This window comes from Dermacentor variabilis, chromosome 8 (assembly GCF_050947875.1).
Source record: "Dermacentor variabilis isolate Ectoservices chromosome 8, ASM5094787v1, whole genome shotgun sequence".
NCBI classification, from domain to species: Eukaryota; Metazoa; Arthropoda; class Arachnida; order Ixodida; family Ixodidae; genus Dermacentor; species Dermacentor variabilis.
Genome location: NC_134575.1, coordinates 12,922,985 through 12,946,376, shown reverse-complemented (window position 1 = coordinate 12,946,376; position 23,392 = coordinate 12,922,985). Strand labels below are relative to the sequence as shown.

Here is a 23,392-nt window from a genome sequence, read left to right as displayed (position 1 = left end):
CTACTGGCCCTGCGAGCACATACTGCTTTAAAAAGAGATGTTGGTGGATCATCCACGAATATGCCGAGGAGATATTCAAGAAACGGGCACGGCGTTAGTGACATGTGTCTTACGTGTGCTTAAAAAAGTGTGTCCATCCCCTAACATGTTACCAAAGTTTTTTGTAGATGTTTTCCCTTCTTACAAAGCATCCGCGGACGTAAAAACATTGACGGATGCTCTAGAAATGAGAAGCATCGAAATATGTCGTACGGAATATTACTCTTGAAAAACCCCGATGGCCACAAGAACATTAGTAACAAAGCGAGCCAAGAAGCTTTATTGGCCTTTACGCCAGCCCGTCAAAATGACAAAAATTATGGTTTTGCCTAAAGTCCTTAATGAAAAATAAAGATGAAGGGTTAAAAAACAATTATTGCTCAAAATAACTGATAAACAGGCGCCCCCCCGTCATGGTCCTATCTTAGCTTACAACGACGGTTCGTATTCACAACACTTTTTTTGCGCAAGATTGTTTTCTCATTAGCCAGTATACTCGAGTGCAAGCCAGGCACGGCATCGATTGTCACGATAACTAGATTATCCGCAAAACCTCATTCACAAAGGCCAATCACTGAGGGTATTTGCAAGAGATGAACATTGGTCGAACAAGGAATGTCTCTGGCGCTAACGTTATCACAAGCTGACTTGTTTCTGTGAGACCAAGATACGTCCTTTTGTCGAGACCTTGCCTACAGTGACTTTGCTTGCACGACCACTTCACGGCGTCTTATTCTGAGCTGATGTGTGGTTTTTAAATTTGTGTAAGGGAAATCGTAACAATAGGGGCCAGGAAGTCTAGCGGACTTCTATTTCGCAACTCTTTCGGCACAGTTATGTTAAGTTCGCTCCGATCTGCAAATTTAATCATTTATTCAATAGCATCTTGTTTTCCCCGGAAGTAAATCTATCATTACCACCAAAGTGGCCTGTTCGAACGGTTTGAAAGACGCTTCGGCTTCCAGAAGGGAATCTTGAATCAGGCTACCGCGCGAAAGCCGAAACGTCTTCTTAGAACAGGACTTTCATGTTTAAGTCCTTATAGGAAGCCTTGAACCCACAGCCTTAAGAAGCCTTGTTCGAGGCTTCCTGGAGGAAGCCTGAACACCTTCTAAATCAGGGTTCTCGGATTCAAGGCTTCTACAGGAAAGTTGAAACCAACTACCTTACACCTGTGTGGAAGCTTTGTTCAAGGCTTCTTGGTGGAAGCCGGACGTTATCTTGAAGCAATGCTTATGAGTCCAAGTCTTCCACACGGAAACCTTAAGCCCGGGTGGAAGCATCGCTGGAGGCTTCTCTGTGGAAGTCCGAACGCTTTCTAGAAACAAGGCTTCCACGTGTAAGCCGAAACGTCTTCCAGCCCCTTAAATCGCACCACTTTTCTCGGTGTTATCTCGTTGCTTTGCACGACATCGCTGCGTTTTGACGCGTTTGACGCCAGTTGTGTCTTTCTTTTTTTTTCCAGAGGAGAACGTGGCCCTCGCTCAGAACAACGAAGTGATAGCGTATGTGGGTGGCATCCTTTGTTTATTCCTTGCGAACTTCGAACAGGGGGGAGTGCACTAACGCGTTTCTGTAGCATCTGGCTGACCTTGCAGGGGAAGCGAGAGGCCTGAAGTGCTCCTGCAGCACGAGGCGCTACTGAACAACGGTATCGCTCGCTGTCAAGTGAGTATTGTACACGAGGTTTCAGCTAAGACCCACATGCGGAGAAAGTTATAAGATTGTGAGAACTCGCAGTCCTGACACAAAAGAACTGCTCTTGATGAATCTAAATAAAGTAAATTGTGCGAAGAAAAAGCTGTTAAGTATGATGTTGGGAGCTGCTCCACTTTGCCACGTTTTCCATCAGTGAAATATTATGTGAGATTCCCGTATGACTGTAGGTATAACGAAGCTGTATGACCGCTCCGCGGTTATGCTAACCATATAAATAGTGATACATCCTACCGTGACCAGCGTTTGAAAGATGACGATGCTGGCCCTCAATTTCACCGCCGCCTCGCCCCTCTTATGATCAGGAGGAAGCAGACAGCGCGGAGTCTCGTGCCGCTTTAATAAAAGAAACTAGTTCGAACTCAGAACTGCCGTTTCTTTATATCTCAGCATTTCTTGTCTCGACAGTGCAAATTTTATGAGTAATCTCTGTCGCAGACCAAATGAGTTGTACGGAAATCTGTAAAAGGGCTGGATGGCACCTGAAATCGAAATTTGGAATTCCACAGAAAGTTTACGCTTTCCAGCGTTCCCGCTAATAAGTTTTCCATCCCGTTGTGGGCTTCTGTGGAAATAACTTGGTCAATAAACATTTTATAATAAACTCTACAATAAACTCTAGCGCATTTCATGCGCTAGAGTTGCGACAAGAGAATAACAGATGGTTATAGTTAACCACATGCTGAACTCGTTTGGTAGATTAACTGTACCTACAGAAATGGTGTGGTGCCAAGTCCTGTGACCGGATAAGGAGGAACTTCCTTTCGACTGCGCACCTGTTTTTCTGCGAAAATCAATTGCATGATATTTCTTGCTGACCTTTTGCCCCCCACAAAAGAATGCCAACTTTATCTTCAATGCGTCCGATAATGACGCTCGCCTGCGTGAGGTTCGTCCGTCCAGCTCTCTCTGTCGAGCGAGTCTGAATTCATCACGGAAATAATTTTTCTTGCTCTTTCGTTCTTGGGCAGCGCGTCATGGACGAGGCTCTCCGCACCATCGTGTGGGAAGGGAACTCGGTCAGCCAGCTTCGCTTCTCGCACTGCCTCGAGGCCGAGGACGACTGCAAGCCGGTGGACTCGGACGAGGCGTGGCTGCTGGTCTACAACCCTCTCGGATACGCGTACACCACCCACATACGTTTGCCGGCAAAGGAGGGATACTCCTACGTCGTTGACGGCAAGCATGCCCAGGTATCCCGAAGTTGTGCGTTCGTTGTGCCGGTTGGCACTTGGCAATTGAACGTAATCGTCCTTGACACCGCAAATTCAAAATGCAGTGAAAGTGCCCCTCAGACTTATCATGTTATCAAACTTAGCATGAGAGTTTAATCGCCCTGGTTCCTCTCCTTCCTTATGCATAGTAAGGTTCGTTACCGCGCAACACAAGACAACGACAAAAGAAGACGTCTTGATGCTTTTCTTATGCTTTGTATCAATGTTCGTGCCTTTGCCTTGCTCGGGTGTTCCCTTCCGAAACTCCTCACACGTCCGGGAAAGATTTTTGTTCATTGGGTCTGGCTGATACCTGTGGCTCTAAAGGGATCAGCTGGAGCACTTTGTCCATGATATATGACCTCCTCCGAGAATAGCACACATGTGAAGTGGTCCTGGTGAGGAGCTACTTATAGGACAGAGAGAGAATCAGAGGAATCTTTTTTTTTTTTCAACCTTTACCCCACTGACCTGAAAGATGTATTCACCGCCACGTCCAGCATCACTGGCTATTTCTCCATGCTTTGCGGGACCGCGGCGTGGTCATTGTTGCCGAAACATGGGGCACCTTGATACATCGCCGATGGAAATTGTATGAGAACTATAATATGAAGCGCGGAGGAGCGAAGGGTAGGAGCATAACATTTTTAGAGAAGCGGCCTCCCCTTGCTTACTTGCTATACTATGACTGCAGAAGCAACAGCCCCAAAAACAGAAATCCAAGCCTATTTATTAAAGATTTGGCGAACGCATGTGTCGACGCACCTTCAGTTTCGGTTTTCGAAGCGTGACAGACGTATGTCTCCGAAGAGAGCTCATCTCACATACAAAATGTATCTTTATTTTGTTTGTGCTAACCCCACGTGTAAACTTTTGCTTTCTTCAGGAAAAAAATATAGGGTTGCTTGTAATTTCTTCTTGCTTCCTATTTATTTGTTTCATGTAAATGAACACTACTCGCAGCGTTACACTTTACCTCAAAACTGTATAAGCCAGCATGCTAGTTATCTTTTTCTTATAGCTGTAATAGTTGAGTCAGGTCCACTTTACTTCTGTGGATGCGTTTACAATTTGTTGTTACTCTTTTGCGCGTTGCTAGAAGTCGCTGTTAAAACATACGGGGGTGAGAACCCGCGAAGCTGCCTGATCGTCAGTTTTCCTTTTCACCCCTCCGTGTACGTTGATAAATAAATAAACTGCATCTTAACGCTGATAATTGACTTTAGATGTTCAGATATGGGAACAAGAAGCTGGCATTCATCTCTGTGTAGATCCAAGACTAAAAAAAAAAAAAAAAAAAAAACGCGCCGTCTCTTTGAACAGAAACCTCCACAAATGAAAAAAGAAGTCATTCTAGCCAGGGGATAAGGACGAATTTTCTTTTGAACGCAAAGCTAGGATTAGTACAAGTTTCATGATTACGACTACTTCACCAAGCAGTCCAACACATATAGAAGATGCATGCACAATAGATGGAATAGCAGTTGTACAGTAGCCATAGTTTCATGCGCACATTCGGCAATACACTGTCATTTAACGCATCAGCACTGCCACGTGCCATAAGCGTATGGAACAGTCTTCTTGATAACATTGCGTGCTTAACAAATCGTGACGCTTTTCGCGAAGAATTGCAAAGCTTCCTGTAGAAACATTGTATAAGGGTGTTATTGACCTGCTTTCCTTCCCTGTTTCTCACACTTGTATTTTTGTATTTCTTGTGTGCATGAATATATTACTGCGTTTACACTATCTAAAGCTTAGCCTAGACAAACATTTGTTGAACTTTGCTTTAATTATCTTGTGACTACCTGTGTTGATATTTATATTGTTTACTCCTGTTGAAACACTATGTGTCCCCTCTCACCCAATGCCCTTAAATGGGCCTGTAAGGTATTTGAAATAAATAAATAAATAAATAAATGCATGGCAAGAACACAGCTGCTCGTTTTCTTATGCCTTCCGTGTGTGCTCAGGATCTTGCACTGTAATCAGTCATGCATCAGTGAACTTCGGCATGCCTTTGCTCTTTTTTGTTGTCGTTCCGCGCCTAAATAGAAGCATACTTTCTTTAATGAATTGTCCAACCCCAGAGTGGTCGCAGATCACGACTCACTTGGTTGATGGCCAGGTTTGTAATACTGACCGCTGACTGTCCGTTGAAGCGAGTTATGTGTATATGCAGCAGACAAGAGTGCACTATCATTTATACCACAGCATTCGTGAAGCGTACAAGCGCTCTTCTTAAGCAGTTCAACTTGTTGGCTGCGTCATCTCTGGTCCTTGCTTTCTGCGAGTATTTCAGTGGCGTTGAGCTGTCGTCTCATGTAACATTGTCATAATTTGCTTGCAGTTTAGTAGCAACCCATTGCTACGAATGGGTTTGTTTGCAGTTCACTTTTCGTTTGTGTTTTTTTTTTCTTCCTACAGAAGGACCACAGAGTTAGCACAGAATTTCACCTAATATAGTTTATAGCATAGTACGGTGTTGGCATGGGGCTGATGGCAGCCATTTTCTTCAATTGAGCAAAGTTCTTGTTAGTCGTCAACATGCACCCACTCTATACCACCGCTGTCATGCAGATCTTGTCGGCCGAGGATAAAGTCGACGAGGTGGTGTTCTCGTCGCGGCTTGTGCCCCTCGGTGTCACGACGCACCACGTGCAGAGGTCGCGAGAGTCTCCGGGCACCGCCAGGAAGCCTCAAGCGTCCAGAGTCGAGAAACCCAGCAAAATGACCGTCATCCGAAACAAGGTGGGCGACGAGTGTGGCATTCGCGCGAAACTCAAACTTAGGGTGTTTTCCAATTCTGGCCAGTATCAGATACAGTCTACGTAAACAGCGAAGGAGGCAGCCAAGACAGCTTCGAGTTTAAGCAATGCAACGCGTCTGGAACCGTCTAGAATACGATGGAAAGGCACCTCTGCGACTTTGCGTCACCTCGTGTCAGCTACAACCACAGCAAAAATCTATAAGCACACGTTATTTCTCTGTTTAGCTCTTTGCGCGTGCGAACTTATGAAAAATATGGCATGACTTACACTAAGCGCATAGCAAAGCGTGACTATACGTTGTATTGTGCACAGACGGCGTTCCCGTCGAGTTTCCAAGCGGCTTCCAAGCCTTCCGCTTAGCCGCCATTTTGTTCTAACACCGTCGTAGCCTGCATCGTTTCTGACTTTCATGCTGTCTTCGCTAAGCTGTCTTCTTTGGCGTCTTTGTCAGATTTGGAACGAGACTTCAAGATCGCCGCTATTCGCTTAGCCGTTTACTTTGTCATCTACGGCGAGTGTTGAAAAACCGCCTTAAAGGAGCTGTTGAGGGCTTCGCGAAAGGAAACACGTGATCTGATGGGGGACAGACTCGTTATGAACTAATGGAAGTAAGCACCCTGGCCGTAAACTAAAATGAAGTGCTGTTGTGGCGGCTGCCGGCACACGCTTCAAACAGAGGTTCCTAGTTGACTTTGAAGATTGAAGTGCACTGCTCTCTGTGTAGCACGCGAGTATCAGTTCATGCTTTGTTTATTGCCTTGCCGCCTGTACACGGATGTAGTGGCCTCGATGGTCAGAGCTTGTGCCTTTCACAGGAATAACGTTTGGTCGCCTTGCAGCGCTACCGCCTCCTGGTGGACTCCACGTCGGGTTTCGTGCGGGGCGTCATGGTTAAGGGTGGACTGCAGGTGACGCTCCAGCACTTGTTCCTGTCTTACCACGCGTACCAGGGAAACAGCCGCAAGGCGTCGGACAGTCGTGTGCTGAACCCCGTCAATGACGAACCGTTCGAGCTGGGCAACAACATCACCTACCACATCACGCGGGGGCCTGAGGTGAGAAGTGTGCGGCACACGGCAGAAGGGAGTTTTTGCATAGCCTCGGCCGTTTTCGATTCGGAGCCTGTATACAAGTTGACAATTGATCAAATTTGCCCATTCTTTCGTGGAGAACTGGCTTAATTTAGGAACTATATCAACGCGCGATTTCTTCTATTCGCGCCATTTTGGCATTTGGCTTTACAAAAAAGTTTTTTTTTTATGATATGCGCGAGCCTTTAAATCAAATGTCGCGTCAAAGTTAGTTTTCGCCTCTCAAGCACCCACTGCCGACATATCGTAGCTGATTGTTGTGCAAATTCCACGTACTCTATGCCTATAGTCGGCAGATGCACTGAGTTAGTTTTTCTGCATCAGTTTTTTTTCTAAAGTTTAGAGCTCTAGGACCTTCGTCTAACGCAAAAGAAGACGAATAATAGAAAATGCCATGTCACTATTCCGTTAAAAGGAAGGTTTTATATTGGAGCCAACTCCAATTTCTCTTTTAAAGTACATATACATGTCGAACGCAAAAATGCTTTTATGAAACAACCGGTAGATCATATTGGATGAAACTTGTTGCATTTGAGAGAGAACGTTAATTTCTGGCGAATAGAGCAAGCAGAAGTATTACTCAAGACATCGGATTCTTCTTTACGAAAATTGCCGGAAATTGGTAAGTTTCAAAAAAGTTGCAGTACGAAATTCTCAAATCTCTAACTTTGCACTCTAAACTGATATCGCAGTTCTGTACACTGTATCTGTTGGAGCACCGAAAGCGGAGAAATAGACTTATGAAATTTCTTTAAGCGAAGATGTTACAATGTTTGGGAGAGTTTCGGAAGAGCACAAACTAGCGGTATATTTCTCAGCGACGTATAGTACATCAATTTTGTCTTCTTTAGACGTATTCTGAGGCGCAGTTTACAGAATTGCGATAGCGTTTTTTTATTGCTGAGTTACACAGTTTCAAACTGGACGAGCTTTCTAATATATTGCAAATTTCAGAAATATTTTCTTTAGAATTGCTGGTTCCATATGAAAAGATACTTTAATAGTTACTAGATTTCACTTTTTCTAATAAATGCAACAACCTTCATCAAAATCCGTGAAGTGGTTGCCTGCTTGGCCGTCGCACAAAAGGCTTGGATTTGCTGCAAAGACTGCTTCTGTATGAAAGACATGAGATTATAAGGACCAAGAAAGAAAAACTCATGACTAGTGCAGCCGCTTAAGCACCGAGGATGCCTATTAGGGTCTTAAATTCAGTGTTTTCCACAAAGTAACCACTGTTCCAAAAATCTGACGCGCTTCCAGTTGCTCACTTTTAATGTCATGTCATTGCCATCAAGTTCAGTAAGCAGTGTTGTGGGCGTCTGTACACTGGTTTAACAGACAACGCAAATCGAAATATTCTGTTATAAAAAGGTGTACTCGCTTTTGGGATGTTGAGACATGCAGTGGTAGGCTTCGTATGGTAGGATTTCTGTCACGCTACAAAATAGAAGCGCCTTATACAAAAATTGGCAGTGGCTTCGCTCGGCTATGCCAGGATATACGTAGCGAAAGTTAAGGCATAGCATGGTTAGCCTTGGTTAATCTGATTGCAAATCCAGGTTTGTCTGTTTGTCTAGCTGTGTTGCGGTGTTTAGCCAGTCGTTCGGCGCGCTGTTCGTCTGTTTCCTGGGCGATTCGTTTTCTCTTCATCTCGTTCCGATCTCGATTCCAGGCGTCCTCCTGCTTATCAGAATTGTCGTCATCCATACTGCCGCCTCAACTGTGGTTGCGGCGCACGCGAGCTCTCCTTTTCATTCCTCCCACATGTTATCAGGCATGTGACGCAGCTGGCGAAGCGAGTGGAGGCGAGCGCAACGACGAGGAACGCGGTGTGACGTCGTACCAAACGGCGGAGGCGGGAAAGCGCGGCGCTGCGCAGCGGCGAAACACCTGTGGCTCGGTGCTACTAGTGGTGCAAGCGCAGTAGTAACTAGGGAGCGAGAGTGAGAGAGAGCGAGAGAGAGAGAAATATCCACGGCGAGGCACGCGTTGTGATGTCATGTGCCTCCTCGGAGCACCGCCACGGCGAAATTGCAAGTTCGCGGCCAGGAAAGCATTCGCTTTAAAAGGTTAACAGTTCCGAATTGTCCAAACTATAAATACGCATCTGTGCCCATATTTCTGAGCCCCATTGGGCGCCGTCTGCCTCCCGCAGGTGCAGGAGCTGCACCAGCGCTACACTCCGTGGCTCGGCCTGGTGGTGCGCCTGTATGAGAACGAGGAGGTGATCGAGTTCGAGTGGACCCTGGGTCCGGTGCCTCTGAGTGACCACAAGGGCAAGGAGATCGTGTGCAGGTTCTCGAGCAGCGTGCAGAGCGGCCAGCTCTTTTACACCGACACCAACGGACGCCGAAGCATCGAGAGGAAGTACGTGAGCGTCGTGTGCAGGCGCTTGCAGATAGACAAAAAATGGTTACACAAATCCAACGCACGTAGTGAAATCTATGAGAAGCAAAGCTTTAGTGATGTGGTTAATTAAATACTGCACGACTGACGTCGTTGGGTAAAATCATGTTTATTTCGTCCTATGCAGCGTCGAATTTCATGCGATATCTATACGTGTGAGCACAGCAGAGCTTTTCTTCTCTCCTTCTTATCTTTCATCCTTCTTTGCCCGTTAACCAGTGCAGGGTGGCGAACCACGTTAACCCTGGATTTCGTTTATCACTTCTCTCTCTCTATATATATATATCTAAAAAAGAGAGACGATATCACTTAGGAGCGACTTAGGAGCGTTTTAATAGAGAAAGTACGTGCCGTGGTATAACTAAGATGCTATGATGTTCTCTCTCTAAAGACAAGATGTCGCGGGTGCAGCTTTCGGCTATGACGACCGTATTGAAAAGGGGACGGAATCCAAAAGCGCTTGAGCCTTTCAATAGGCAGGTAGATTTTTTGGATACACATTAACTAGGCCTAGATGATGAACGTTTACCGCGCGTAGAAAGTTTGGCGAGTTCGTGTGACTGCGTGCTTGGATAAACTGCAAGAAAACAGATGAAAACACGAGAGGAGCAGAAGCAGAGTGGTCGAGTGCTCGTGCGGTCTCGTGATGTCCGCTCCGCGTTAGTTATGTCTTCCGTACGCGTTCGCACGTGCAGGAAGCTGCACACGTTGCACACGTTGCACACAGGCACACAGGTTTCGGTTTTCACAGCTCGTGCGGACTCAGGGTAAACAAAAATTTGTGCGCACTGAGCAGTGGCGTCGGATGGTGTCAGCTTGCGCGGCAAAAGTGCAATGGGACATCACTGGGGGAGAGCTTTGCCCTGCGGTAGACGTAGAATAGAGTGATGTTGCGTCAGGTACGGTGAGAGTTGATTCGGAGTCGCACACTATGGGGGCATATCATGGGCCAGGCTGTGTCGTTCGGACATAAAATGTGAATGCTCACTCAACTCTAAATTATGAAGATTTCTAATTAAGTAGGCATAATTGACAAATACCAGCCACCAGTATGAAAATTTGTTCTCGTTGTTGTCGTGTGCGGATATGCAGCGTTCTGTCGGCCCATTCCGGTCCTTGGAACTTTTAGAACTTGAATACTGTGAATTTTTGAGAAGTTTTTCTTCATGTAGTGTACCAGCTGGCTCAATGAAGAAAAATATTGTTTATCAATGATTGATAAATGCTGGCAGAATTTTAGAAAGTCCCGTTGCTCGTGAAGGTTAAAGTTAAGAAAAGAAATAGAAATAGCTCAGCTTTTTACAAATGGTGTCATGGACGTGTCCGCCGTGAAAGCCGACAGTAATTCAAAAGTGAAACGCGTGCACGAATATTTGCTGACTGTTTCAGTTTCAGAAATTGTGAAATTGTGATCAGGAGTCCTTCGTTATTTACAAGTATGACCAGGATTTCTGACCCCCATCAGGAGACTTGACGGAAGTCCTGTGGCCTCCAACTTCTACCCGGCCACTTCGTGGGCATTTCTAGCGGTGAGTATAACAATGGCGCCCCTTTGTCTACTTACGGGGTGGCACAGATTCGAACTTTCGAATAACGAATCGTATGTTGTCCTTACTTCATTGGGTTTTCGAACGAGATAGTCAGCATTCGTAAATGAAAATATTCTTCCAATAGCTGACGGATATTTCTAATTGCCAACTTTGCGGGATGGAACGTATTAGTGGAGCACACGGGTGATAAATTTCATCGGACGTGGCCTTAGTAACAATAAAACTTACGTAGTGGAGCCCAGCACGCAAGGCCGCTCAGGTCGCCAGACTCTTCCACTTAAACAGCCTACATTCGCACTCACCCGAACAGACATGAATACGCGAATCCGGTCTGCTTATTTGTTCCCAATTCCGTGTTTGTACTTTTAGTAAAGACGTTTCATGAAGAGAAATGCAGTGACAGAAACTTGCTAACGTTGTGAATGCTAGGATGTAGGCATCGTTTCACAGTGACGGTGAAAGCAGTTGTTCATCATCCGAAATCCATTCGAAAAGCATTCGATACTTGATTCGATCGCTTTTTCTTAGGGGGGGGGGGTCACTATCTAATTGTTATTCGATTCAATCTATCTCAGCAATTGCTAATGGCAACACCCATACAGAACAGCACTTCCTCGAATAATCTGTGCAACCAAGCTTGCTAGGGTGGAGGCATAAGTGAGTTGGTGATATTCTACGTACAGCACTCACAAGCACGAGAGTTGTCCAAGAGACAAAATATATATTAAGCAAGGCCAGTTACGAGTTGTCCAGTCTGCAAGCACGCCATAAAACTGTAATGGAATTCAAACACTGCAGCACTCGATAGCATAAGTGCTACGAAAAATTCGTGAAAACGCTTTTATGTGCACTGTGCGTAGAACTCCAAAATGAAATGCCCATGCGTAAGTAATTGTAGGCTGGCAGCTTAACTCACTGGTTCCTCAGATAACAATTCATAATTACTCCTATTTGAGTACATCTACTTTAATGCAATCACATTTTAGGATGCGCATTATTCAATACTAGTATTGTGAAGCACAAAACGCGATGTTCCTCTTTGCGATGCTTCTTCACAGCGCGGCTGCTCCATTGGGATGTTCTGCTCTTTCGCAGTGTCGTGCATGGAATCTAATAAAACAGATGAAATGGGCGTAGACATCAGCGTGTAGACAACGGCACTTGAGTGCCCAGCCAAATTATGTGGCGAGATTACACATTCCTGAGGGCTGTTGCGCTGTTTGCTTGCGCGGTCTTTGTTGTCCTTGAAAGCGACGTTTCACCTCGACAGTTTGCATCCAAGTGCATCAAGCGGAGAAACTGTCCGTTTAGCGAATATTGTAACATTGAAGATACAAAATTATCTCGCCCATTGTTCTGGTAGAACCCAGCGCGGTAGCTCAGTGGAGTCGCAGTCGCGCTGCTGAGCTCGATGTCGCGAGTTCAATCCCGGCCGCGGCGGCCGCATCTTGGTGGTGGTGAAAGGCATAAATGCTGGTGGGTGCTTAAATTTAGGTGCATGTTAGAGAAACCGAGATGGTCAAAATTGTACCGGAGTCCGCCGCTACTGCGTCTCTGATAGTTCCGGTGCTGTTTAAAATCAATCAATCAATCAACCAACCAATCAATCAATCAATCGATATGTACTTGCATTATTTTGTTGAACAGGGCCGGTCGGTGCTGCTCAAGAAGTGATCGAACAGCGCTTCAGACAGGACGAAGTAAAGACGACCTCGTCATTACTTTGCCTGTTTGAAGCGCTGTTCGTTTAGACGTATGGGAACACGAAAGTGGAGGAGTTAGCCTCCGCCCGTTCCAAGCTCGAGCTTGCTCTTCATTGCAACCTTCAGAGCTTGTATTTACTTTGTGCCCCAGGACGTAACCTCCCATGCTATTGTGTACCCACTTGTTCCCGCGCTAACTGATGAGTGTGGTGTAATGTCTGTTGTGCTTGCATGCAGAGTGATTCACAGGGCCTGCAGCTGACCGTGTTCCCAGACAGACCTCAAGGTGCCGCCAGCCTGTCATCCGGCAACCTCGAGTTCCTCATCCAGCGTCGGCTCCTTGGAGACCGCGGAGTGCCCGTGAGAGGACGCCACTGGTTACACGTCGGCACCATCGCCGATTCGCAGGTGCGTTAATATCACGCGCCCACCTCCTGTCGACTTTCCGTAGCTCATTTTACATTCAGCACGGGCTGTCTTCTCAGCATCTATTACAATAACTGCAAGGGTGCAGCTTGCAGTTGATGAGATGAGTTAGAAAATCGGCTACCATAGTTTCGGGCACGTTTGCCATCACATGTGACCAACCCTCATTCCATTAATTTGATTTTCAGCAAAAACAGTGTTGCGAGCTAAGGAAACGATTCATTAGGTTTCTTCGTGCGGCCGCCGTAACGGCGAGCTATATTGGACACCCGGGAAGAACTGTAGTCGCGAGAATGACTTTTCAGCGCGTACGAAGCCCTTCAGCTTATACCTTGCGTTTTCTTTTGGCGTAACACAGGAGCATTTACGCATCTTCGCCAATCGCCTGGTGTGGACTCCTCAGCTTTCACTGGTTGACGCTCGGCAGCCGTACTTCACCAACCTTACTCAGAGAGAGGCAAGTACGCTGACAGATGGAACGGGCACGTTTCTTTGTATGTCACAGCATTAAAAACTGTGGAAGTCGTACGTTTAACGATTTTGGTAAGCGTATGTGAGGAGCGCTAGAGACACTTCGGCGGCACGTTTCCTGACATACCAAAAACAGTGTCTTGTAACCTGCACATGGCCTTAAGAAGAACGCAGAGTGCAGAACTGTGGCAGAAAATGAATGGAAAAGGTGATAATAAATTTCATGGGCTCTTTCCTGCCGGTTATGAGGACAGCAATACTGTACTCGCTTGTGGTAGGTCCACTGGAAAGAGCAAAAACCCCTTCGTGTGGTGCGCATAAAATTAGGCCCGCGTAGTTTACGCTTCGAAATTACGACTCACAATTACTCATGAGGATTATGACGTTAAGCCTGCTGCAGAGATCTAAGTATAATTTAGGTCAAAGCAGTGTTGCAAGAAAAACATTTGTAACATACGTATCTGGGGTTTCGTCTGCGCATGCGTGGTCGGGTGGCCCTGACTTCAAAGCGTCACACCGAATGGGTGGAACGCAAAAGGCCGCCGTGCGGACTTCCTGATTTAAAAATGAAAGCCAAAGTTTCATCTCTGCCTTTTAAATGTAGTGACCCCTGTAAAATGGAACATTTAAGACAACACCCCCACCCTTCCCTTTACGCTCGGTTACGGAGCTTCTGTTTGTGACAGAGCAAGCACACCAGGAAACAGCGCATCATTGGTGCTCCGAGGTAATAAGTATGCGAGGGTGCTCGAATCATAATTTCTTGTATGAAGGAGGAGGAGAAACATTTATTTAAAAAAAAAGAAAGAACAAACAGGTGTCTTTCTGCTTGTGCGGAAGGCGCCCTTAGTCCAGGGCCCCTGCGGCTCTTGCTGTCTCCCGGGCCCTCCGCACCAGTTGCTGCTGATTACGAGGGTCCGAACTAGTCAGCACGGCCTCCCACTGCTCGGGTGTGGGGTTGGGTATTTGTGGGGCCGCCTTCACCTTGGGGCACGCCCATGTGGTGTGATATAGGGAGTCGTAATCATTACAAAGGGGACATTTGTATGAATAAAGTGTAGGGTGTATTGCGTGTAGTCTGCTTAAATGGGGGTATGTATTGGTCGGTAGTTGTCGCCATGTTACGGCGTCTTCACGTGAGAGGGTCTTGTGTGGAGGTGGATATTGTCGCCTGTTCAATCTGTGGTGTTGTAGTATGGCGTTGTATTGTAAAGGTACGGGCTCCATGGATGCGGCTGCATCCCTCTCTTGTGGCGCCCGGGAGGCATGAGCTCAGGCTACAGCGTGCGCACGCTGATTTTCACGGAGGGACTCGTGTCCTGGAGTCCACACTATTTCGACGTCCGGGAATTGGGAGGCTTGTTTGAGGAGTCGTTGGGCTATTGAAGATATTCTGCCTCTCGCGTAGCTACGGCAAGCTGCCTGGGAGTCGGTAATAACTGTGACGTACTCGTTGGTCAGACTAGAGGTGATGGCCAAGACGATGGCTGTCTCCTCCGCTACGATGGCGCTGGCAGTGCGGACCGTCATTGAGAGCACCTTTTGAAGGTTATGGTCGACAATACTGGCCGTCATGGCTGCGTTTTGGGGGTACTGCGCGGCATCTGTGTATAGTGTGGTGGGAAGACTGCCATATTTTGTCTGTAGAGTTTTTGTGCGAGCTTGGCGACGATCGGCATGATGAACCGGGTGCATGCTTCTGGGGATAGGGGCTACCTTGATGTACTTGGTCCCAGAAGTTGGGGGCCAGATGGATTGCTTGTTCGTGACCTTTGCCGTGTGTGGGGTAGCCTAGGCGCGCTAGGACTGTTCTTCCTGTTTGTGTGAGGGCTAGGCATTCTCGTTGGCTTGTGAGGTGGGCGTCTATAATTTCTCTTATAGTATTATGGACTCCTAGGGCTTCAAGCCTGAGTGTCGTTGTTTCCGGTGGTAGGCCGAGCGCTTGCTTGTAGGCTTTCCGAAGAAGTACGTCTAATTGATCTATCTCCTTGGGAGTGAGGGGCAAGTACGGGGCAGCGTAGGCAATGCGGCTGATTATCAGGGCCTGAACGAGCTTTATTATGTCGTCTTCTTTCAGTGCGTATTGTTTGGTGGTGATGCGGCTGACCATTCGCATGATTTGGAAGGTGGTCTGCTTGAGACGTTGGATGGTGTATGCGCCTCCATGTGGAGGCCGAGTATTCGGACGCGGTTTACTGTGGATATTTCTTTGCCGTCGAGAGTAAGTGTCATGTGGGGTAGTTCATTGAGTTTGCTTCGTGATTTCTGTCGAACGACTAATAGTTCTGACTTCTCGGGGGAACACCGGATACCACTTGTTTTTGCATATTGCTGGACGACGTCGGTCGCTTGTTGAAGGGCGTCTTATTTCTCTCCTTCGGTACCAGTGGTGGTCAAGATAGTGATGTCATCGGCGTATATTGCGTGCCTGATTCCTGGTATTGCGTTGAGTTTGTCAGGTAATTTCTTCGTAGCAATATTGAAAAGGGTGGGTGATAGAACAGCACCTTGCGGGGTTCCTCTGTTGCGGGTAGGTAACATCAGGGTTCTGAGTGAGCCAATGCCTATTGTGGCCGTTGCTTAGAAAGGCGCGTATATAATTGTAAGTATTACGACCGCAGTTCGTGAGGCCTAGGTTTGTAAGCATGGTATGGTGAGCCACATTGGTGAAAGCGCCTTTGAGGCCGAGTGCTAGAATCGATCCGGTGTTGTGCGGTGAGATGTGTTCAAGGAATTGTTCCTTCAGCTGAAGAAGGATGTCGTGGGTAGAAAGGTGGGGCCGGAATTCGAAGATTGTTTCGGGGAAGATGTCACTGGATTCTAGGTAAGGTTGAAGCCGGTTCAGAATGACATGTTCCAGAAGCTTGCCTAGGCATGTAGTCAGTGAGATTGGTCTCATATTTTCTAAGCTGGAGAGTTGGCCTGGCTTCGGAATGAGTATGATGTCCGCGTGCTTCCAGTCTGCTGGTAGCGTACCCGCTTCCGAGTTATGATTAAAGAGGTCAGTAAGAGATTGAATGGTGCCATCATCCAGATTGCGCAGGAGCTTGTTATTTATTTTGTCCTTGCCTGGGATGGTGTTTCGTGTGAGTGCATGGAATGCTTGTTGCACCTCTATGCAACTCTATGGCTCGAATGAACGACGCGAGATGATTGCCAACACAGACAGACTGGAGTTATGTGTATACTTTACCTCGGATATTGCTCGTTTTCGTCTACAGTGGAGTGGTTTGCGCTCAGAACTTCCCAAGCACGTGCACGTGCTCACGCTGGAGCGCGTGTCCGGAGAGAAGCTGCTGGTGCGACTGGAATTCCAAGCGCCCGAGATGCCAGAATACGTCAACACGACACAGTTGCACATATCGGTAAGTCGGACCTCGTGTATCCTTCTCGGACGTGCGCGAGTGGGTATATATAGCGTCGATGCCGTTCAAGCAGCGTAGCCTTAGAACGTAATTTTTCTTACTCGTAGCTGTACCTGGGCACGGCGACGTAAGATTGAGAAAATAAATTTTGGAGGACGCTTAAGTTTCGCCTTTAAGAGTGGAACGCCATAGCGTTCCAAGACCCCTTACTGCTTCTCATGCTTCCCGGCAACTGCAGCTTATGTAACCGGAACGTTCACCGGGAAACGCTGGCTACGAAAGCTATGCACGAAGGTGAGCTCTCTGGTAGAAACACGACCTCTTGCGTAGGTTGATCTCCTGTTATTGTTTCGCACTTTTAATATTTCAGTTTGAGAAGAGCTAACATAAAGGACATGTACTGTCGGTGTTTTCTTTCGTTACATTTGTTTTTGGGCTGCCGTTCTCATAATTCTGAGGAATAACTTTGTAATTAATGAAAGACAAACTATGAGCAACTTTGGTGGTAGAGAAGTGGTTGGGTATGCGTGGTTCGGAATTTGGTTCGAAATTATTTTTGCCGAAGTGACGTCCAACGCCGACGCGTGACGCCCAAGCAGTATTTTCTCCGTCACGGGCTCCTTAACGCTGTCGCATTGAAAGACAATGAAAATATACAGGACATGCACGTCTGTTCTCCTGGCCGTGTGACGTCACGCTTCCCAGTCGCAGCTATGAATCTACGCCCAGTCGGCCCATCTTTTCGTCCAGTTCTTTCTTATTGTTTTGCACGTCAAGAAACCTGCGTTAAGGAAATCAAGTCTTGTAGGTGCGCATTTCGCGAGAAAAATGTTGCCAACAGCCGTAGTGCGAGTATCAAAAAAAAATTTGTTTGCCGAGTTTCCGTGACAGCAGGATTTAAACTGCCGACGAGAAGCGCGTTTGTCAGAATTAAGTTGTTAACCTGTAGGCGAATTGGCCTGTAAGTGAATTAACGCTATCAAAAACCAGCTAACTAATTATACAAATAAATGAATAAAAGCTTTGAGTAAGGGCGTGTCAATTGCCATATGCATTAAGTTGTACAGAGACGGAGAAGCGACACGTTCAAGAAACTTATATCCAAGAATTGCATAAACTTGGAGGTGTTCTTTATATTCCAGATTTTTCTTCTATATTTTTTGTACTCGCTTATCTTTTTCTCGTATGGTATTCCGCAGCGCCTGCTGAAGAACCAGGACATCTACCACATCCTAGAGACTTCGTTAGGATCGACGCAGGACAAGACGGAAATGGTCCGCTTTGTCTGGCGTCGCCACAATCGACCGCTGCCAGCCGTCAGCCAAGAACAGCGCATGCGCGTGTGGCTCAAACGCGGATACCGACCGCGCTTCGAGGACACCGTGGTTCTGCACCCGGGCGAGATTCGAACCTTCGTGGGGCGAGCCGAGAAAGTCCGTCCACTGCCGGACAGTTAAAGAAAGAAACAAATTTCAGAAAAAGAACTACAACACTGCGATACGTTTGAGAAAACGGCGATCGTTCTATACGGTAGGATTGTCATCAAGAATAGCGGCAAAAAAAAAGAAAGAGAAGAAAACTGCCCGAGTACGATTCTGCTGCAGGCTTTCTGCGTGCACGTGATTTTCTCGAAAGAGTTCGGCTGCAGAGAGAAAATTAACGCACGCTACGATGTATCCCCTGACGCTGCGGTATTGCCTGCAATAGCCGCAGTAGGGAGCTCAAGTCATACTTGACTTAAATCAACAAAAAAGTATTAACGAAATTTGCTTCAGACCAATGTATAAAAATATGAAGCAATGCGTTTTTTTTTACTCGCTTGGCTTACAAGACCCTAACTCGGCGGTTATAAAAGGTACCGCCATTCGCCAAACTGTATCACCTAAGTGTGTGTAAAAGAGAGCAAATTTATTCCTTCGTTTTTGTACTTCGCGAGCAAACACTATTGTTACATCAATTTTACGAAATTGTTATTCACAACGTGCGGTCTGCTTCAGACGCAGAGCGGAATCTAAAATCACATATCGTATCACAAATCTAAAACTGCCTTTTAACAATGAAGTCTTAGAATTACGATACACCTCTTTGTTTTTGTTTTTTGTTTTTAGTTCCACGTCTTTAGTCATTTTGTCAATTTTAATGAAATGCTCGAAACTCTATAGCTTTGGTGTCGCGTAAGTGCACAGTGGCATCTGGGCCCGCCGTGCTGCAGGCTCCGGATTAAAATTTCAAACTTGGGCTCTTTAAAAAGGTGAACCTAAATCAAACTACACGAGTCGGTGGACGGGCCATTCTGCGGCTCAGTACGAGGTCGCGTGTTCGAATTCCTGTCACTGCGGCGACATTTAGATGGAGGCAAGAATGCAGAAACGCTCGTGTCCTGAAATGTTTCGGTTTGATTGTATTTGTAGGGGTAAAAAATGGCACGTTTTATCGTGTGTCCTCAATATTTACTAGAGTTTGACGTTTTTTTCTACTACCTGCAATAAATTCCAACTAAATTAAGCAACTGCCAGATGGGAGCATTCCCAATTAATTTAAGCAACTGCCAGGTGGGAGCGCTCCCACATTGTTTTAATCAGATCCGAGAAAGATGAAAGCTGCAGAAGCTTCCATATATATACTGTTGTGGTTTGTCACCACCAGAGCGGCGCTGCGTCCGTCTGCAAATAGTTGCGCTAGTTAATAATTGATATTTATAATTCAGATTTATTACAGTAAGGTTGTACATATGCGCAAGTACAAAAAGAAGTGGGAAGATAGGGTGTCCCAATGATAAAAACTATCAGGGAGACACCCTAATAAAAATATAAATAATGTTAAACTTGTAACACGCAACAGTCATGTGCTTATAGACATTATACATAAGTTAAAAAGGACATTTTGTACGGCAAACAAGATTCGCAGAATTAAAAGAAAGACAAAATAAAATAACAGAAACTAACAAACATAACATACATTGTACTAAAAGAACAATAATATGCGCTTTAACAATTATCCAGGTATACTTTCTAACAAGAAATATTTTAGTAAAAAAGAGAATGAATGCAGCGAGGAACATGATTTGATTTCACATCAAATGCTATTCCAGTTAGATACCCCGGCAAAATGTGCAGGAATATCCCGGCCCCGTTAACGCGAGAATACCATTAAGAACTACATAAAACTAGATAGAGTGAACTACAAACGAATCTGGCTGTCAAAGAAGCACAACTGTGTAGACCTCATTGTTACCACTGGATCTATTACGTAACTGCAGTGAGTGCTGTTCGCTGCGGCACCGATGCTGATATTTGTGTTCACTATTGTATGTGACAATCATGATTCAAGTTCTTCCATCAAACGGATGTACCGTATTGTACTGTTCGTGTAGCATTGAAGAGTGGGAATAACTTTAGGAAAGAGAAGTGAGAACTGGTTATGCTTATGAGGAAGCTTTGCGTGGGAGCTTACGCCCATTTTTCCTGTTCAAACGCATTTGATCCGAACAGGTGTTCGCATGGGGCTACCGCTGCACCAATTTGTACAAAATCTGTTGTATGTAGGAAAGAAAGCTGAATTCAATAGAAAGTTGGGAGCCGACTACCGATTGGGGGTCTCGAGTAGTTTAAAGAAAGATTCCATGAAATTGAAGCAGCGTATTGCTACTCTCTATTGAGGCAGAGTCTGACGTTTTCTTAACTGCACTAGCCGGGTGAAGAACAAAAATGCACATAAATATGCAGCTCGCTTGAGCTCGTTTTATTTCACGTTTGATGCATAAGCCCTTTTCATTATTAGTGATACAGTTCAATGCGCATCAAGTTGTTTCATGTTTGTGCGCGTTGGATGTCCCCATACGTGCGGGCCACAGCAGCGTAATACCTTCAGATAAAAAAGTTGCCAGCATGTTTCCTCGTTATCTTGACAATTTTCAACTTCCGACAATATTTCTAAGGCAGATAAGGGCTCAATAGAAATATTATTTAATATTCCGGCAAATAGTCAATAAGCAGGTTAGCTTGCAATAAGTTTCCTCAAAGTTGCTTCAGCAGATGACGGGCAAGAACACATCTCCGTTGTCATCTATCTTCACTTGAACTGGCGGCGTAAAGTTTCGTCCAGGTTATCTGTGCACAAATTGACAATTGTGGCGTAGCTCGGTGATCAGTTTTACAACGACCTTGCGCCGATCGCAAAAACAGTTTTTCTCGGCAAGATGACGATGTCTGTCATAATAGCCTGCTGCTATTGCTTTCAGATCCGGACGAATCAATGAAGTATTTGATTCGGCGCCAAATTTCTACGGAAATAAGAAAATGTGGTTGAAGGTGTTTGTTGTTGTATTTTCTTTTTCTTTTGTGTGTGTGCGCTAGATCATAGTCATCTGCTCCGAAATATCGCTAGAAGAGGAAATAAAAGTAGTCTGGGTTCGTACGCGTGCTCACCTCTAACCCTCCCCTCCCCTCCCCCCCCCCCCCGAAAAAACATCTAGTTTCAAGGAGCCTTCCCACCTTAGGGTGATACCCGGCCTCGCTCGGGACACTGTTTCGTATAATAAACGCTTCTTTCTCTCTCTCTCTCTCATCCTGGCAACTATCCAGGTACGTGAACATGAATAGGTGCAAGCAAAGGAGTTTCGCACATTGCTGGACTATTATAATCTGAATCATGGGACCATATATTCTCATATATAATCATTTCTTACTTTTCCTTCTAATTCATTGGCCGCGCAGTACATTGCGTGCTAACAAAAGTGGAATGAAACATGAAAAGCTGCGAAAATACAGACCGTCATCTTCACAAAGCAGGCCTGCAAACGGGTGGGAACAAGAAAGACGAAAGACAGCATTCTCTCCGTCAACCGAAGTGTTGCACTACGCTGGAACAGAAATAAAACATACACGACACTCGTTTCACTGCATTGCCCAGATCAGGCCTTCACACTGTATCGTCACGTCACGCTGCTTGGCAAAACATCTCCACTTCCAGTGTGCCGTTTGACAAAACAGCGACGTAATAATCGGCACGGCTGCGTTTCGAGCGTGCCAATTTGTATGTACGCGTGTCGAAGCCAGGCAGTGTGCCGTCATTCAACAGTGCTGTTTCTCGGGCGACATGGCGTTGCATACTGGAATGGGTAGAACTTTCTAAGACACTGACCCAGGAAGGCGCACAAATAAACAGACGGGCCTGCTCTCGTTTATCAGTGTGCCTTCCTGTGTCAGTGTCTCAGGAAACGCAGCTCATACCAGTGTTATGTCATTCAACAGAGTGTGGAGGCCTTGTATGCTGCCTATAGGTGGTGTTGCCCAGACGCGATGAGATGTTCCTCATTTGACTAACCTTGAGCAGTGTGCCGGACGATGGTGCCGGCCAGGGGATTCCCCGCTCACGCATGAAATCCGCGAAAAGCCTGGCCGTGTCCGTAGTTCGGCGCTCGAGACAGGTGTCCAGGGCCCTCAGTGCCTTGACGGCTGCCGCAGACGTGGACGCGAGCGAGAAGGCGGTGGCCGAGTGGTTGAGCGCGGCCACCAGTTCGCGGCCTTGCTCGCGGGCGATCCTCACCGGTCGAGGCTGGTTGAACACGTACCTGGTTGTCCCGGTTGCGCCGCATACGTAACCGTGGAAATCTGCGTCGAATAGGCCCCCAGTTCGACGACCAAGTGAATTCGGGCAACCCAGTGTCGTGACTCGGTAACTATGGCGTGTAGTGTTGGTGCAGAACGAGGACGCGGGTTCGAGTCTTCACAACGGGGCCGTCTTTGGCTGTGAGAGAAAGGCAATAACGCTCATGTACCGCGCTTTGCATGCACAGTAAAAAACCCTACGTGGCGATAACTGTGCCGGAAAGCTCCACTACAGCGTGCGTCATAGCGCACGCTTAAGTTCATCGCTTCTATGTTGAAATGAATGAAACGCATGAGAGGCACAATTAAGAGAACTGCAATTCCAAGTTATTAGTCTCGCAGTTTTTTAAAGTGACGCTTAGGTTTTTTACATAGCACCTTGTTGTGCATAACGGCGTCGATGGCTTTCGAAAAGTCGACAAACAGCGTGTAAGCATGTGCGGTGTGTTTTTTTATCAGTAAAGTTGAACTACGCTGCATTTCAGAGAAACTAGAGACTGAATTTGGTGAGCTTGAGGAACTTCTAGTGATCCACCAGGGCAATATTCCGAGAAAATACGGTAATGTGCCCGACGTCACAAGTGACCTACACACGCTTGGATTTCGCCGCGAAATTCAGATATGGAACGTAGGCCTACATTTTCTCTCCTAATAATAAACCATTTACCGTGAAATCAACGAAAATCGTCTCTTGAAAGATAACTTTCGTGTTCTTCTCTGAGATAACTCCTTGTTGTTCCTTAACGTCCTCGTTTATGACTTGTCTCTATATATCCCTCTCGCATGCTTCGTTCGTACGCAGTGCCAGCACGTCTGGCATTCCATAGACGGTAGACAGTGTGCACACAACCGAGACCACCGACCAACTAAAACCGTTCCATCCACGCGTCAACGCCGCTTTTGCTAAGTAGCGCCAACCTTTGTTGAGCGCCGCTGTTCCCTGATTCGTCGCTCATACCAATTCCGCTTCCACAGTTTCCGCATCCGGTGTTTCCATTCCGGTCGTTCCGCTTCCAGAATTTCCTGTT

General features: G+C 46.3%; 1 protein-coding gene across 2 annotated transcripts in view; it reads left to right on the top strand.

The window, feature by feature from the left end:
- LOC142589651 (lysosomal alpha-mannosidase-like) overlaps positions 1-21,240 on the top strand; it is a 157,889-nt gene extending 136,649 nt beyond the window's left edge. For both annotated transcript variants that reach the window (XM_075701181.1, XM_075701182.1), the window contains exons 8-18: positions 1,505-1,544; positions 1,638-1,707; positions 2,727-2,948; positions 5,550-5,720; positions 6,580-6,795; positions 8,990-9,201; positions 10,706-10,769; positions 12,731-12,901; positions 13,278-13,376; positions 16,612-16,755; positions 17,955-21,240. In XM_075701181.1, the coding sequence (XP_075557296.1) occupies positions 1,505-1,544; positions 1,638-1,707; positions 2,727-2,948; positions 5,550-5,720; positions 6,580-6,795; positions 8,990-9,201; positions 10,706-10,769; positions 12,731-12,901; positions 13,278-13,376; positions 16,612-16,755; positions 17,955-18,212 (1,667 nt within the window). In that variant the 3' untranslated portion in view covers positions 18,213-21,240. The remainder of the gene's footprint in view (positions 1-1,504; positions 1,545-1,637; positions 1,708-2,726; positions 2,949-5,549; positions 5,721-6,579; positions 6,796-8,989; positions 9,202-10,705; positions 10,770-12,730; positions 12,902-13,277; positions 13,377-16,611; positions 16,756-17,954) is intronic.
- Positions 21,241-23,392: the final 2,152 nt, after the last annotated feature.